General features: G+C 39.4%; 1 protein-coding gene across 1 annotated transcript; it reads right to left on the bottom strand.

Moving 5' to 3' along the window:
• Window positions 1-269: 269 nt before the first annotated feature.
• LOC129749757 (apolipoprotein D-like) lies at window positions 270-15032 on the bottom strand. The gene is made up of 3 exons (XM_055744827.1): window positions 14681-15032; window positions 785-972; window positions 270-711 (listed from the first exon to the last, which is right to left on the bottom strand). Exons 1-3 carry the CDS (start codon window positions 14947-14949, stop codon window positions 398-400), a joined length of 771 nt encoding a protein of 256 aa, XP_055600802.1. The 5' UTR covers window positions 14950-15032; the 3' UTR covers window positions 270-397.
• Window positions 15033-15221: the final 189 nt, after the last annotated feature.

Raw genomic sequence — 15221 nt, 5'->3', positions numbered from 1 at the left:
ATGGAACATGGTGAAAATGAGCGAGGACAACATATTTTAGAAGCATTTTCATTACAAACCAATACCAATTTGTTCATGAAAATTTGATGGTTTTTAGGTATTGAATCTTTAGACTTTGTTGTTGATGATTAGTAGAAAAATTTCATGTTGATCATCAGCTACCATGGTGATCAAAATTCCCCCAGTTTATGGTACTTTTGTTAAAGGTTGAACTGGTTGATAAAATAAAGTCATCTGTTAATTGTCATCTGATTGTATAAAAATATTCGTTTTGTATTGATTAAGTTGTTTTATTTAAGAATTAATTTTCTCATTGATTTTCACCAATTTGTAAATAAGATAAATAAACAAAATAAATAGTATTTTCTTAGGAAAAATAAAGTGTCAGTAGAAAAATCTACTCATTCTCTTCGACTACGGGATCCACCTGAATGTCCGGATTCGATGGCATGGCGAAGATTTCGTTCCTCAGCTGGTTCAACTCTTCCTCCGTTTGGATTGCTGTGGAGCCTCCGTCGTGGGACACGCGACTGCTATCTGGCGCTTCGGTGGGATCAATGGCTGGCTGTGGGGGAGCCCGAATGACGCAATCCTCCTGGATGGTTTTGACGAAGAACGTTCTGTTGATGCGATACTTATCCAGCACTCCGTAGGCTCGCTGAAGGATTGGACCCTCTGGGAGGCGAGTACGAGCCAGTAACCAGGCCGAAACTGTATTAAAATTTAAAAAAAGTTAAATTAGAATGACTCCTTGTATGTTAATAGGAATAGGTTATATTCATACTTGTATGGCCAACTGGTCCGATCGTGCTGCAGGAAAAGATGACGGCAAAGTTATCGTAATCCGTGTCCAGAACCATGAACGATGCGTTGTAGTTGTAGGGGAATGATTGGTACTGGACAGTGTATTTTCCGTCCTTGGTTTTTGCCGATGAGTCCATGATGCCAGAAATGATGCGCTCTACATTGTTGCTGTAAAAATGAAAGTTATAGTTAGATATTATTAAAGGACTGTATCGATAACACTTTAGCAACATCTTTCTGTGGATAAAAATGAAATAAGTTGATTATTTCAATTTTTCCTATTCGGTTTCTTGAAGATCAGTATGATATCATGGTTAACATAAGTTAAAAACTTATGTTCTAAAGAATGATCGCACTTTTGATGAAATGCCTTCCATCAGGTTCTGCACAGTAGCTTTTGTGCATTTCCTGGATGCTGCCTACCAATTTTTCTCGAATCCTTGATTGATTTATTTACGGGATTTTCACACTGGTGTCATTCACCCCTATGTTTTAGCCAGATCACGCGTTGACAGGCGCGGATCTAGAGATTGCTCTTAGGGGGGGGGGTGATTTAGTAAATTTTCAAAAAATATTGACAAAATTTTTTTAGTGATTGGGATAAACAAAAACTGTGACAGGAAAAGTGTTGATGATAAAGATGAAGAGAATTCAGCATTATGTAAATAAGGCATTATGTAAAATTGTTCAAAGAATTCTGTACATCTGTTTGTGGCTGGCTTAGTCTTAGGCAAAAAGCAGACAAATATTTTTTCCACTGGTATGAAGTTAAATTTACGTTTATTTATCAAGTTGGAGATATGGAATGACCATTTGTTTGTTTTTATCAGATTAGAAATCCATAAGCAATTTAATTTTGTGAATCGTACTTTATTTATTTTCAATCAAAAATAAATATGTTGGTATGATTTCAACTTACTCAAATGAGCATCTCTGGTTTATGGTTAAAACTACGTCTTGTTAATTTTGACTATAGATAACAATATTCGGATAAAAAAGCCAGTTTCAATTATAATTAATCGAAAATTTTCCCTTCCAATTTTAAACCGAATGCTGCTTCATTACTTTTCGAAACCCATCAATGTATTTATTCAATAATTTTACATATTTTACTCTAGAAGTTCAACTAACATATCAATTTGAAGACGTAAATCTAAAAACAATCTAAAACAAATAAAAATTTAAAACACAAATAAGCAAGTAAAGAGATTTGCTGAAGTAAAAGCTGTAAGTATGTTATCAAATACTTACAGCTTTTTTTCCAATGAGTTTTGAAAAACAAGTCAGTGGCTTAGTCACAAGATTTAACAATTGAACAGTTTTATTAACTCCACCAGCGAGGTTGACTACAAAGAGCGGACAGACTTTACAAAAATAACCTTGTTCAGTTTTGGAAAAAACTAGCCAATTTTTGAATGTTTCCAAATGCATTGCACTTGCGTATCGTTTTTCTTTTTCAGCACTTCGACTTTTGGAACGCTTGGAGTATGGAAACGAAAATTGTGGTGGAGGTACCCAGTGTCTAGTTAAAATTTTAAGCTTTGTGATACCATCAATATCATTCAGAATAAGTCACTATCAACCGACGTTTCTGATACTGGCGCTTAAAACAACTCTGGATATCTGCTGTCATGCTTAGAGAAATTCCTTAAAGAGTGAGGTGCAAGCTTTATCCTTTTCGCACGCCCGAAGCCAACACGAAGTTATACATTCGCATACTGTTTATACTCAATTCAAGCATATTTTTAAGCAGCTATTGAATTCTTATGCATGCGTAAAAATGGTAATGTCAATGTTAAGATATTTTGACACATGAAAAAGTAATATTTCATCTAAATTGAGTTAAAAAATTTGCGACCATTTTAATGATGTTTTTTCCGCTTGGGGGGGGGGGGGTGATCACCCCCATCACCCTCCCCGTAGATCCGCGCATGCGCGTTGATACCGATCGGTTACGTTTGATATGAGTGACTACTCTAGCATCCAACTGGGGCTGACTAAAATCAGGTTTTTTTCCGGATCTAAGCAGATACTTCAAGGACGACTCGTTGCCATATTTGTCGAAGATGTTTTTCACGCTTGTGTGGTGTATTTTGAACCGTTTTGTGATTTGGTTGTAGGTAAGACCCTTTTCAGTGCACCAAGTGTGCCGGTTTTTCTTTCTAGTTTCAAGATCAAAACGAACCACAGCGCACGAGACATGGATATTGCTCGAGAAGGGCCTGCGTGAACTCGAGCGACGAGTGTTAAGAACCATCTTTAGCGGCGTGCAGAGAACGGAGTTTGGAGGCGAAGGATGAACCACGGACTTGCGCGACTCTACGGCTAACCCAGTATCCAGAAGAATGTTGCGAGAATGCCGGACGACTGTCCTGCAAAACAGGTGTTCGCTACGAATCCGGTAGGATTGAGACGAGCAGGGGCGCAACGAGCGAGGTGGTTAGACCAAGTGAAGCGTGATCTGACGAATGTGAGATGTTCGATAAATTGGAAAACGATTGCTATGGACCGAGTGAATTTTCGGAATTATGTTCACAAAGTTATGTCGTTAGACGGAATACTACGAAAATAAAAAAAATAAAAATACGAACCATAGCGAAGATGAAAAAATTAATCCGAACAAATTTATAGCACAACACTTTTTAAGCAAGTAAACAAACTTTTGCACACAGAAAAAAGTTCACCTATTTTTGAGTAAACTAGACTTTTTGATACAGTTCTTAGGTACCTACACAGCAAAAAATTTCTAAAAGTATACGGAATCTAAAACACGAGTGATCTAGTTTTTCACAAGTGTAATTAAAAAAAGATGTAATTTTCCACTCCTTTTGATGTAATTTTAGTCTTTTTTCAAAAAGCGAATAAAAATAAATTGTTTTGGTATAATTTTACATTCCGTGATGTAAAAATAAAGCGGCCAATGAAATTTATATCACAAGCAGTGTAAAATTATATCTATTTGATTTAAAATTGACTGACACTGTTTGTTTGTGCCATTTGCCTGTCGAGTCATTTTTCGGAAACCGCGAGTGTTTTCGTTCCAAGACGAAGTTCCATCATCTCTATGATAAAAGTGGTAGGTTTTTAAATTAGCAAACAAACGAATGATGTTATTGAAATTAATTAGTTGTTTCTCGATTACAGCGACGGCAGGTTTTAAAGTGGCAGGGATCCGGAATTTGATTGCCAGGAGAGGAATTTGCGTGAACGATCCGAGGCATTCGTAAGCAAAATCTATCCTGATCCGACAGTGACATAAGGATCCGGACCATGACAGTCCGGAACGGAATTCCCCTTGGTCCCCCAGTGACGCTGACCGGTTGGAATATCAGCAGAATGCCCCAGTCTGGTGGTGCTCGTATTGGTGGGTGTACTTTGTTTTTCTTCACTGGGAGGGAGGCAGGGGAAGGTTCCTATTGTGGTTTGAGACCCCTCCCTCTCTCATAAAGAGGGGGAGGGGCCTCCCAAACAAAAGACAATTTTTTGTATAACTCGAGAACCAATCAAGCAAATGGTATTATATTTGGCATGGGATGGTATTTGAAAACGAAGAATATTTTTATGAATATTAGATACCCCTCCCTCCTCTAAGTGGTGTGATAGGAAGGGGGGAGGGGGGTTACCTTACAATTTTTCAAATAACTCGAAAACTAATCAAGATATTGGAACCAAATTTGGCACGGGAAGGTATTTGAATACTAAAAATATTTCAATGATTATTTGAGACCCCTCCCTCTTTCCAGTAGAAAGGGGGAGGGGGCCTCTTTCATATTTTTTTACATAACTCAAAAACTAATAAAGCAAATGGAACCAAATTTGGCATGGGAGAGTATTTGGATACGAAAAATATTTCTATGATTATTTTAGACTCATCCCTCTTTCCTGTAGAGAAATGAAGCGGGGAGGGACCACTTTTATAATTTTTTACACAACTCAAAAACTAATTAAGCAAATGGAACCAAATGTGGCATGGGCGGGTATTTGGAAACGTGACATGTTCTAATGATTGTTTGAGACCCCTTCCTTCTTCCAGCGGGGAGAAAGGAAAGAGGGAGGGGAGTTTCATACAATTTTTACAGCATATCTCAAAAACTACAACAGTAAACGGAACCAAATTTGGCATGGAACGATATTTGGGTACGAGAAATGCTTCTTTGAATATTTGGTATCCCTCACTCCTTCAAAGAGGTTGATGAAAAGGGGGAGGAAAGGTCTCCCTTACAATTTTCAGTATAACTGGAGAGTTGATCGAGCAAATTGAACCATATTTGGCATATGAGGATATTTGGATACGGGAAATTTTTCTATCATAAATGGAAGCCTCATCTTTTTTAAGCGGAAAGATATAAAGAGGGAAAGGGGAGTTTCCATATAATTTTTTTTGCATAACTCGAGAATTTATCGAGCAAATGAAACAAAATTTGGCATCAAAAAGTATTTGAGTACGAAAAATACTTTTTCTATGTGAAACTATTCCTTTCTTGCCGTAGGATGAAAGAATTGGGAATAAAGGAAAGGAAGAGGAGGCTTACATTTAACTTTTTTTTTACAAAATCCGAGAAATGGACAAACCTTAACATGGAAAATCATTTTGGTATGATTCTATGATAATCCGACACACCATCCTCCTTTCAGTGAGTAGGTAGTTCTCAATTTATGCTAACGAAGCCAACAAATGGGAACAAATGTAGCATGGAAATGTTTCGTTACGAGATATGTTTCTACGATTGTTATAGATCCTTACGCTTTACAGTGTAGAGAGGGAAAAAAGGAGGAGGCTCCATATAAATTTTTTTATAAAGCTTAAAAACTTATCAACCAATGGAACTATATTTTATATAAGAGGATTTTTGGGAACGAAAAAATTAGGTATGATTATTAAAAATCACGACCTCCATTCAGCATGGGGTGAAGGTAAGGACAGGGGAGGGGCTCTCTTATCAGTTTTTCAGCATAAATCCAGAACATATCAAGAAAAAAAACCGTATTGTATAAGTTAGATTGTTTGCGCACGATTAATTTGAGACCCTCCAGACAGATTCAAATTATCAGATCTTTAACACAAATATAGAGCAAGATTCAGAATATTTGTTTAAGTTATCTTTGTGTTGCAATTAGAAACTATATCAGCAGCTCTCATTTTATAGCGGTTGCTTATAAATTATGTTATAATTTGATTAAAATAATGCCAATAAAACAATAAAAAATTGAATAATTTTTGAAAATATCACTTGATTTTGAAAGGTGTAGCAAAGCACACCGGGTCAGCTAGTAATCTATATATATAAAAATGAATTTCTGTCTGTCTGTCTGTCTGTCTGTCTGTCTGTCTGTTCCCTATAGACTCAGAAACTACTGAACCGATTTTCGTGAAACTTGGCAGGTGGGGGTATTGGAGGCCGGGGAAGGTTCCTATTATGGTTTGAGACCCCTCCCCCTAACAGGAAGGGGGGGAGGAGCCTCCAAAAAAATAGACAATTTTTTGCATAACTCGAGAACCAATCAAGCAAATGGTATCAAATTTGGCATGGGTGGTATATGGGAAGGGAAAATATTTCAATGAATATTAGGTACCCCTCCCTCCTCTCAGTGGGGTGATAGAAAGGAGGGAGGGGGGCTACCTTACAATTTTTCATATAACTCGAAAACTATTCAAAATATTGGAACCAAATTTGGCATGGGAAGGTATTTTGATACGAAAAATATTTCAATAATTATTTGAGACCCCTCCTTTTTTGCAGTTGAAAGAGGGAGGGGCCTCTTTCATATTTTTTTACATAACTCAAAAACTTATAAAGCAAATGGAACCAAATTTGTCATGGGAAGGTATTTGGATACGAAAAATATTTCTATGATTATTTGAGACCCCTCCCTCTTTCCAGTAGAGAGATATAAAGGGGGGAGGGGCCCTCTTTTTAATATTTACATAAGTCAAACACTAATCAAGCAAATGGAATCAAATTTGGCATGGGTGGATATTTGGGAACGTGACATGTTCTAATGATTGTTTGAGACTCCTTCCTTCTTCCAGCGGGGAGCAAGGAAAGAGGGAAGAAAGTTCCATACAATTTTTATTGCATAACTCAAGAACTACAACAGCAATTGGAACCAAATTTGGCATGGAACGATATTTGGGTACAAGAAATGCTTCTTTGAATATTTGGTATCCCTCAATCCTTCAAAAAGGTGGATGAAAAGGGGGAGAACAGGTCTTCCTTACTATTTCCAGTATAACTGGAGATCTGATCGAGAAAATTTGAAGCATATTTGGCATGTTAGGGTATTTGGATACGAGAAATGTTTCTATTATAAATTGAAGCCCCACCTTTTTTCAGCGGAAAGATATAAAGGGGAAAGGGGGGCTACCATACATTTTTTTGCATAACTTAAGAATTAATAGAGCAAATGAAACAAAACTTGGTATCAACAATTTATTGAGTACAAAAAATACTTTTATGAATATTAAGTTCTCACCCCTCCATTCAATGGGGCGAATGGAAGGGGATTGGTACTTCCTTTCAAGTTTATGCATAACTCAAGAATTTACATCGCAAATAAAACCAAATTTGGTATGGGATGGTATTTCAATACGAGAATTTTTTTTTATGTTAAACAATTCCTTCTTTGCAGTGGGATGATAAAATTGGAAATAAAGGAAGGGAAGAGGAAAGCTTACATTTAACTTTTTTTCACAAAATCCGAAAAATGGACAAAACTTAACATGGAAAACCATTTTGGTATGATTCTATGATTATCTGTCACACCATCCTCCTTTCAGTGAGTAGGTACATAGGAGGAGGGGGTTGAACCCAATACATTTTTTTAGCATAAGTTCTCAGTTTATGCTAACGAAGCCAACAAATGGAAACAAATATGGCGTAGAAAGGTATTTGGTTACGAGATTATTATAGAATCAGATCTTTAACACAAATCAAGATTCAAAATATTAGTTTAAGTGATTTTTGTGTAGCAATTCGAAACTCCAGCTGCAGCTCTCATTTTATAGCTTGCATTTTATAGGTTGCTTATGAATAATGTTATATTTTGATTTAAAATAATGCCAACAAAACAATAAAAATTTGAATAAATTCTGAAAATATCAATCGATTTTGAAAGGTGTAGCAAAGCACACCGGGTCAGCTAGTATTCCATAAAAATGCAAGTATCCCGAAAACAAATCTAAAATTTTACATCGCTGTGTATTTTTACACGACAATAAGCTGTTCCTTTTCCGTGCATCGTTTTTGGTCTAAATTTACACGCCTCAATGTAATGATGATGTAATTTTAGATTATAAACGATGTTCCGTTTTCGTGCATCGTTTTCAATCTAAAATTACACGAATTTTTCTTGCTGTGTACTCCCTAAATCGATAAAAAGTTCAAAATGAGTCCTGGAAAAAAATAGTCGCAAACGGAAGCGGTTTTTTAATTTGCAATAAAGTTCTTATGGAATTTTTTGAGTTTAGAAAAAAAATTCATTTTAATCTGTTGAAATTCACTCGCAACGACCCCAAGATGTTTACTCTTCTTCTTCTTCGTTCTGTGTGCCAGCTGACTTAACGTCAAGTTGCTGGCGGAGATGTCACACACTGAAAATCGAAAATACCCAAACTTGAGAACTGCCACCCGCCAAACCTAAGTTCAAGATTGACAACTTAAGTTTGTGAAAAAATCACAGCTTACTAATACGCCAAACTTGTCCTTCAAGCGGAGAACTGTTTTTTTTGGGGGTTTTTGTTGTAAGCGCATCTTATTCTGTTACCTCCATCGTGGCAGATTTAGGTTTGAAAGGTAAGTTCAAAGCGAAGAACTGTTTTTTTGGGGGATAACTTTTATTCCCGCTTCATTCGCAGAAAGTTTCGCATATACCATGATGTAGCTGCCTCTCTCAACAACTCTTCAGTGGTCGAGCGGTTAGCATCCTGAGATGGTAATCGCAGAGCCATTGGAGGTATGGGTGTGATTTCCATACCTGCAGTAATTTTTTTTTTTTATTTTGATTTCCATTTTACTGCGGTATCAGATTTTGGGGGATGAGTTCTCCTTTAAAAGCTTAACTTTGGGTTATGCCACCAATAGCCAAACCTGTAGGGAGGGAGTTTCATTCGGGTTGGCGGGGAAAGTTCTCAAGTTTGGGTATTTTTGAGGTTCAGTGCAGCAGTGTTGCTATATTGCCGAAGATGTTTACTCCGCGGCGATTAATGTAGACTTACGAACCGCGTGGCAAATGTAAACAATAACAGAGAGGGGTCAATTCGCTATTGTTCTAAGAATCGACGAAGAGTGAATTTGTATAGTGTTTACTGGAATAGATACCAGGTGAACAGTTAGGAAATCATAAAAGAAGTGTTTCCACTATAACGGATGGATAATCCGACATATCAATCACTACTGTAACCTTACTTGGTTACAAGAATTGACGAGAATAAAGATGATTATGTTATCAGTTTTCCGATACAAAATAGTATTACGGCTTTTTGGTATCACAACAGGTTATGAGTCCAGTGGTCAACTGGCTGTAGCTCTGTACATATTTAGTTATCTCTACTGATATTTTTGGATTGCGATGTCAAACCCGAAATTCGAAGGGTGCATCGCAGTAGGCGAAGCTGGTGGTCAACCAGCTGTTGGTGGTCAACCAACCTTCAGAGACCAGCAGCTACCTCAGGCCGAAGCTGGTTTGGCGCTACCGCACACGGCAGCCGGGTTCACGAAGGAACTGCTGTTTGACGGTAGAGCGGAGATATTCGGAGCCTGGAAGATGCGCCTCGGGAGACGTTTGGCCAAGCTGAAGTTCTCCCACACCCTGGTTCGGATTCCGACGAAAGAGGTGGACTCGCTGCCGTTTGAAGATGCCGAGGAGGAAGCCGCCAGAGCTGTTAGATTCCAGAGGTGGATGGAACAGGAGGTAGCTGCGATGGACAAGCTAGTGATGGCCATCAACAACGATGTCCTGAACAAAATTGTTGGGGTCAATTTCGTCAAGGACGAATCTCCCCATGAAGAGGTTCGACTCACTGTCGTCACTCTGTTACGAGTACGTCCTCATCATACGGGAGATGGATCGGATGGGAGCGAACCTAAGCAGAGGCGAGAAGGTCCGCTCGTTGCTGCTAGTAATACCACCAGGCTACAGCCACATCCAGGGTGCGCTGGCTGTTCTGCCGCCAGAGGAGCTTAACTCAAGGTCAATCGTCGTTGTCAATCGGTTGTTCCTTGACTCTGAGCTCCTCCAAAACACCAGCACTTCCTCAAAACAACAGCCAGCGGTAGCAAACCATGCTTTGCGGACCGCGCCGAAGAAAGGTGACAGTCGGTGCTTCGGATGCGGCGAGAAGGGTCACTTCAAATCGCGCTGTTCCAAGCTTAAGGCGACCAAGAAGAACGGTTCCAGGCATGACAGAGGCAGCGCTCACGCAATGTTGGCCCGCGTGAAGCGCAAGGAGTCAGAAGAGGCGTGCGTCCCACTTTTGGTCCCCTAAGTGCAGGCGCGTCGTCACCTCCGCAGGCTAGCGAAATTCTCAAGTTGGTTCCTCCGCAGGTTGACGGAACCCGGAAGAAGGCCGTCGGTCAGGCAAAGGTCGTCACCAAAGCCTCTACGAAAGGCGAGAGGCGTGTTCGCTTCATGGTGGATTCCGGAGCGACTCACCACATGGTCTGTGACGAGAGATTAATGAAGGACATCTCGAAGCTGGCCAAACCGATCGAGCTGTCCACAGCCAAAACTGGTGAGTCGATGAGGGCTAATAAGAAAGGCAATGTTCCACTTAAAAGCATGGTTAATGATAAATAAAGAAGATGAAATTGTATAATGTTCTTAGAGATAAATCTTACTAGACTTACTAGAGACAAATCTCCTTTCGGTTAGAAAGGCTGCCACTAAGGAGAAAAGGGTTACTTTTTCTGATGGTAAGGTCACAATTACAGACTTGGGGGAGGTCGTTGCTCAAGGGACAGTAATTGATGGTTCGTATTCCCTGGAATTGGTTTCGGATATTGAAAACTCAAAGGCTTTGCTTGGAAACAGACTTGTAAACCATCGACATTTTCTCTGACAGTCGCACAGCCTGCTTTTATCAGTTTCATTGTTCGTGACATCAAACGAATGCGACCGAAAACTTGTCGAACAGTCGACTACCATCAAACAAAACGACATTCATTCTTTTTTGTGTGATTGTCGAACGAAATTTCGTGCCTTGGTACACAAGAGAGATAATTTGATGGTCAAACGACCATAATTCCTGACAGTTTACGACATCGCCTATCTCTATCACGCAACAGAACTTACATACTCAATAAGCAAATGCAATCTTTTCTATTCACTCCCTCCAGTTGACAAAAATATTCGCCACTCTGCAGCGCCGGGTGATGTTTGGATGTGTTGGTCGAACAATGTGGAATGATTATCTCGATTATCTACGCAAGAGGGATGAAAGTCGAACGACTAACTACAAAAAAGATCAAAATTTCATTAGACATTTTTTCGCTCTCCGATCAAACGATTGCGCTCTCCACGATTGTCACGAACGATGCATGGTGGTTGTCTCCGGAAAAATTCAAACGATGGTGACCACTTACAAGCCTGCTTGGAAAGAACCGGTTAGGTTTTGATACATGGCACAGAAGACTTGGCCATCTAAGCAATGCTGGCGTAACCACACTTATGACACAGAAGATGGTAGTTGGAGTAGATTTTTGCATCGAGACTTCCAACAAAAACGACGTTTGCGAAAGCTGTTTAGCTGGAAAACAGTCAAGCAAAAGGTTCAAGAGTCTGCAAAAAATACCAAGGTCCAGTAGGCCACTTGAATTACTGCACTCTGACGTTTGCGGATACATGGAAGAAAACACGTTTGATGGTCATCTATATTTCGTGACATTCACGGATGACTACTCCCATTTTACAGTAATTTACCTAATAAAACGCAAGAGCGAGGTTTTTGAGAAGTTTAAGGAGTTTGAAGCGATGGCAACGGCGCATTTTAATCAAAAGTTGGCTAAACTTAGATGCGATAATGACCGTGAGTACGTTGGACGAAATTTTCAAGAATTCAAGGCGTCCAATTGTTTCTAACAGAACCGTGTACTCCTCACAAGGACGGCGTGAGCGAAAGAATCAACAGAACGTTGATGGAGAAAGTACGAGAAAGCGAAATCGTTATGGGGAGAAGCTGTGTTCTGCGCAGCTTATCTCACAAATCGATCGCCCACACGAGCTCTTGTGGATAACGAGTGGTATGGCAAAAGCCTGACTTGAGCAATCTACGCATTTTTGGCTGCAATGCATATGCTCTAGTACCTAAAGAGAAGAGGCAGAAATTGGATCCAAAGAAAAAAAAACTAGTCTTTGCGTGTTACGCAAACAACGGCTACAGGTTATACAAACAGTCCTCACGTACAGTAGAGTAGGATTGTTCGATCTCCGGGAAAAGATCGATCTCCAAGATCGATTCAGAAGAATGGTTCTGAGATCGATCCATCTTAAAAATCGGAGCTTGAAGATCGATTCTCGATTAATCGATCTTTTCCATTTGTAACAAGAGGGAACAGCTTTTTATTGAAAATATGCAAAAAAGCACAAAAATTCAAATTTGATTAATCCTTCTATTGTGTTTTGTGAGTGTTTTGAAACAACACAAATCAAAATCCAAATATTTCGGAAACGCTTTGACATTTTCGAGTCATGTACTAACAAGAAATATTTCATGGTACAAATTTTTATTAAGGTTTTTAATATAAGTATATGAGAGATATCAAACAAAGTATGCGTAAAATAATCAAAAACCAAATTTAAAGTAATTTTTGTAAAATCGCTGTTATTTCTTAACTAAAGGCTAGTAAATTCTAACAGTTTTTTTTTTAATATAAATCAATCACAAACACCAGCACCCACTTCACGAGGTTTGGAAATAATGTGCGAAATTGTATTGTAATGAAAAATTATAATATTATTTTTCAACTGATTATGAATGCTGAATGAAAAAAAGTTCACCTCGACCAGGAATCAAACTCGAGATTTTTTTTATTATCTCTCCGCCACCTTACCAATAGGTAAATCGTCAGATGTTAACTAGTCAAGCTGTAGCTCTATAATTCGGTTGACTTCATCAAATGAAATTCGCTGCTTGATTCTACGGCAGAAAACGCTCATCTTGTCTCGATTGATGGTGGCGCACAAATTTAAAATGCATTTTTTAAGGTTCATATCTACTTTTTTCAGGTTCCATCCAGTTGGGAAAATGATTTTTTAGTGTCTGAACATGAATCAATGATGTGACTTACATATTATAGTTAAAATAAGCTAAATAAGTGTTCCCCTTAAGGTGGCTATTATGCCCTTATTTTCCCTGAATAAGAAAAATAAGATCGAAAGATCGAATCGAAAATAAACCGATCTAATCGATTTTTTCCTGGCCGAAGAATCGATCCAAAAAATCGAAAATCGGAGTGGAAAAGATCGATCTTCCAAGGATCGATCCAAGATCGACCAATCCTACAGTAGAGATACACCGTAGCGTAGTCTTTGATGAGCAAGAATTGCTAGATCGTCGAAATGATCTTCTTCATTCTACAATTTCGCAACCAGCAAGCCAAAATACGCCAGCAATAGAATCCGAACCTCCAGCAAAAAGTTCAGAAGCGTCTGAGAACTTCGTGGGTAACGAAGATGAGCATCTCGTGGGTAACGAGAATGTTGAAGACGAGCCCGAAGTCATCGTGGTTGACGATGAAGATTCAATTGAAGAACATCATGTGGATAATTTTGGAATAACATTTTCACACTAATATTGCAATTTTTTTCTCTGGATAATGGCTCTCCAAGACACAAGGATTTCGAGTGCCCCAACTTGTGACGATCCATAACTCCTGTACCCGGAATGAAGTATCCACGAGTGCACAAGTATTCGAACAATATAGTCTTTAATTCGTGACACTAATGACTTTACGTGGAGCTCATCAGTAGCGCATTTCTTATCATGCCATTTTTTTCCATCCTTGTTGGAAGCAAAAAGCGGCGTTAAGCAGATTTTAGCCCACAATATATTAATTCCGGAACATGATCCTGTTTTTGGACCATCCTTATGGACATCAAATTTAGAGCCAAGTATACAAGTAATTGTTTGAGCCAGGCTTGGCAAAACTCATCGTCATGAGGCGTGAAGCTGTGACTGTGAAGCCTCTTGGTCCGTCAAACTCAATTGACTGTTCCTTAACGACCAGTCACTTCGTTTGCCAGTCATTCAACCCCCAGTCGTTTGAAGCTGAAAAAAATTCATAGTCAGCATTTACCAATCGCATTCGAACGAGTCGTCGACCGAGCTGAAGATCGAAAAAGAAACGCATTTATTATTATTGTTGCTCCTGCCAGCAAGCCGAAGACGACCGAAAAGGAACAAGAAAAGCATTTATTATTATTGTTGCTCCTGCCAGCAAGCTCGTTTTCAGTTTTTTATTGCTATTGTTGCTCTCTGCCAGCAAGTCGTTCAATTAGTTGTACCTGCCGTCAGCAGCCGATCGAAGTGTGATGAGATTTGCCAGTCACTCTCAGGAGAAATGTTGACCATGTGTAAGAGCTTCGCCAGTCGATGATGGAGAAATGTTGATTGTTGTCGTGCTTTATCCGTCATGCGAAAAGTGAGGCTCCGTCAATTGAGAACGGTGCCAGTCGTTTGATGAAACAAAACTAGTCGGGTCAAGCGTGACGGGCGAAATTTACCAACACTGGTTTGAGCTTTGTATTGACAAATAATATCAAACTCTATCGTGAACTTGAGCAACGTTGAATGACTGCTTAGAGTTAACCGAAGGAGACCCTAAAGATATTATTCCAGAAACGTGCTAATTAGGTAGTATCTATTACTTTACAAACTTACAAACGATTGGTTACCGCATTCCGCACGTAGATTTTCCCATCTGGCTTCAGCTCGTACGTTGCCGAAACACACTTGGTGGCCACCTCACTGACGGTAAAATATCGTTCCACTTCATACCAGGTGCCCAGGAACCTGGTCCTGTTAAACTTATGTATCGGCTGATAGTCCGGACATCCTCCCAATCCTGGGATTTGACTCTTCACCAGGGTCACTGCACTCAGTATCAGAACTCCACCGGCCAACACTTGCAACCACTTTCCAGGTGTCATTTTGGTCTTTTTTTTCACTTTTAAGGAACACTCTGAGCTAAACGATCCGGAGACCACCTGAACTGAACGAATAATAGCTAGACCAGCGCAAAATGGAACTACTTTTATAGGGGCCCAAGGTTCCCGCGGAGAAAGGTGAAATTCTGAACAATGATCGTACTTCAGAAAGTACCGGTGCTCGATGCGCTGATCCCGTCTCGCTAGCGGTTATTTCATGACTCTCCGGAACCTACATTAGTATCGATGAAGACGCCCACGACACCGATGGCTGG

Source organism: Uranotaenia lowii, chromosome 2 (assembly GCF_029784155.1).
Source record: "Uranotaenia lowii strain MFRU-FL chromosome 2, ASM2978415v1, whole genome shotgun sequence".
NCBI lineage: Eukaryota > Metazoa > Arthropoda > Insecta > Diptera > Culicidae > Uranotaenia > Uranotaenia lowii.
This window is presented reverse-complemented; position numbering and strand designations above follow the sequence as displayed.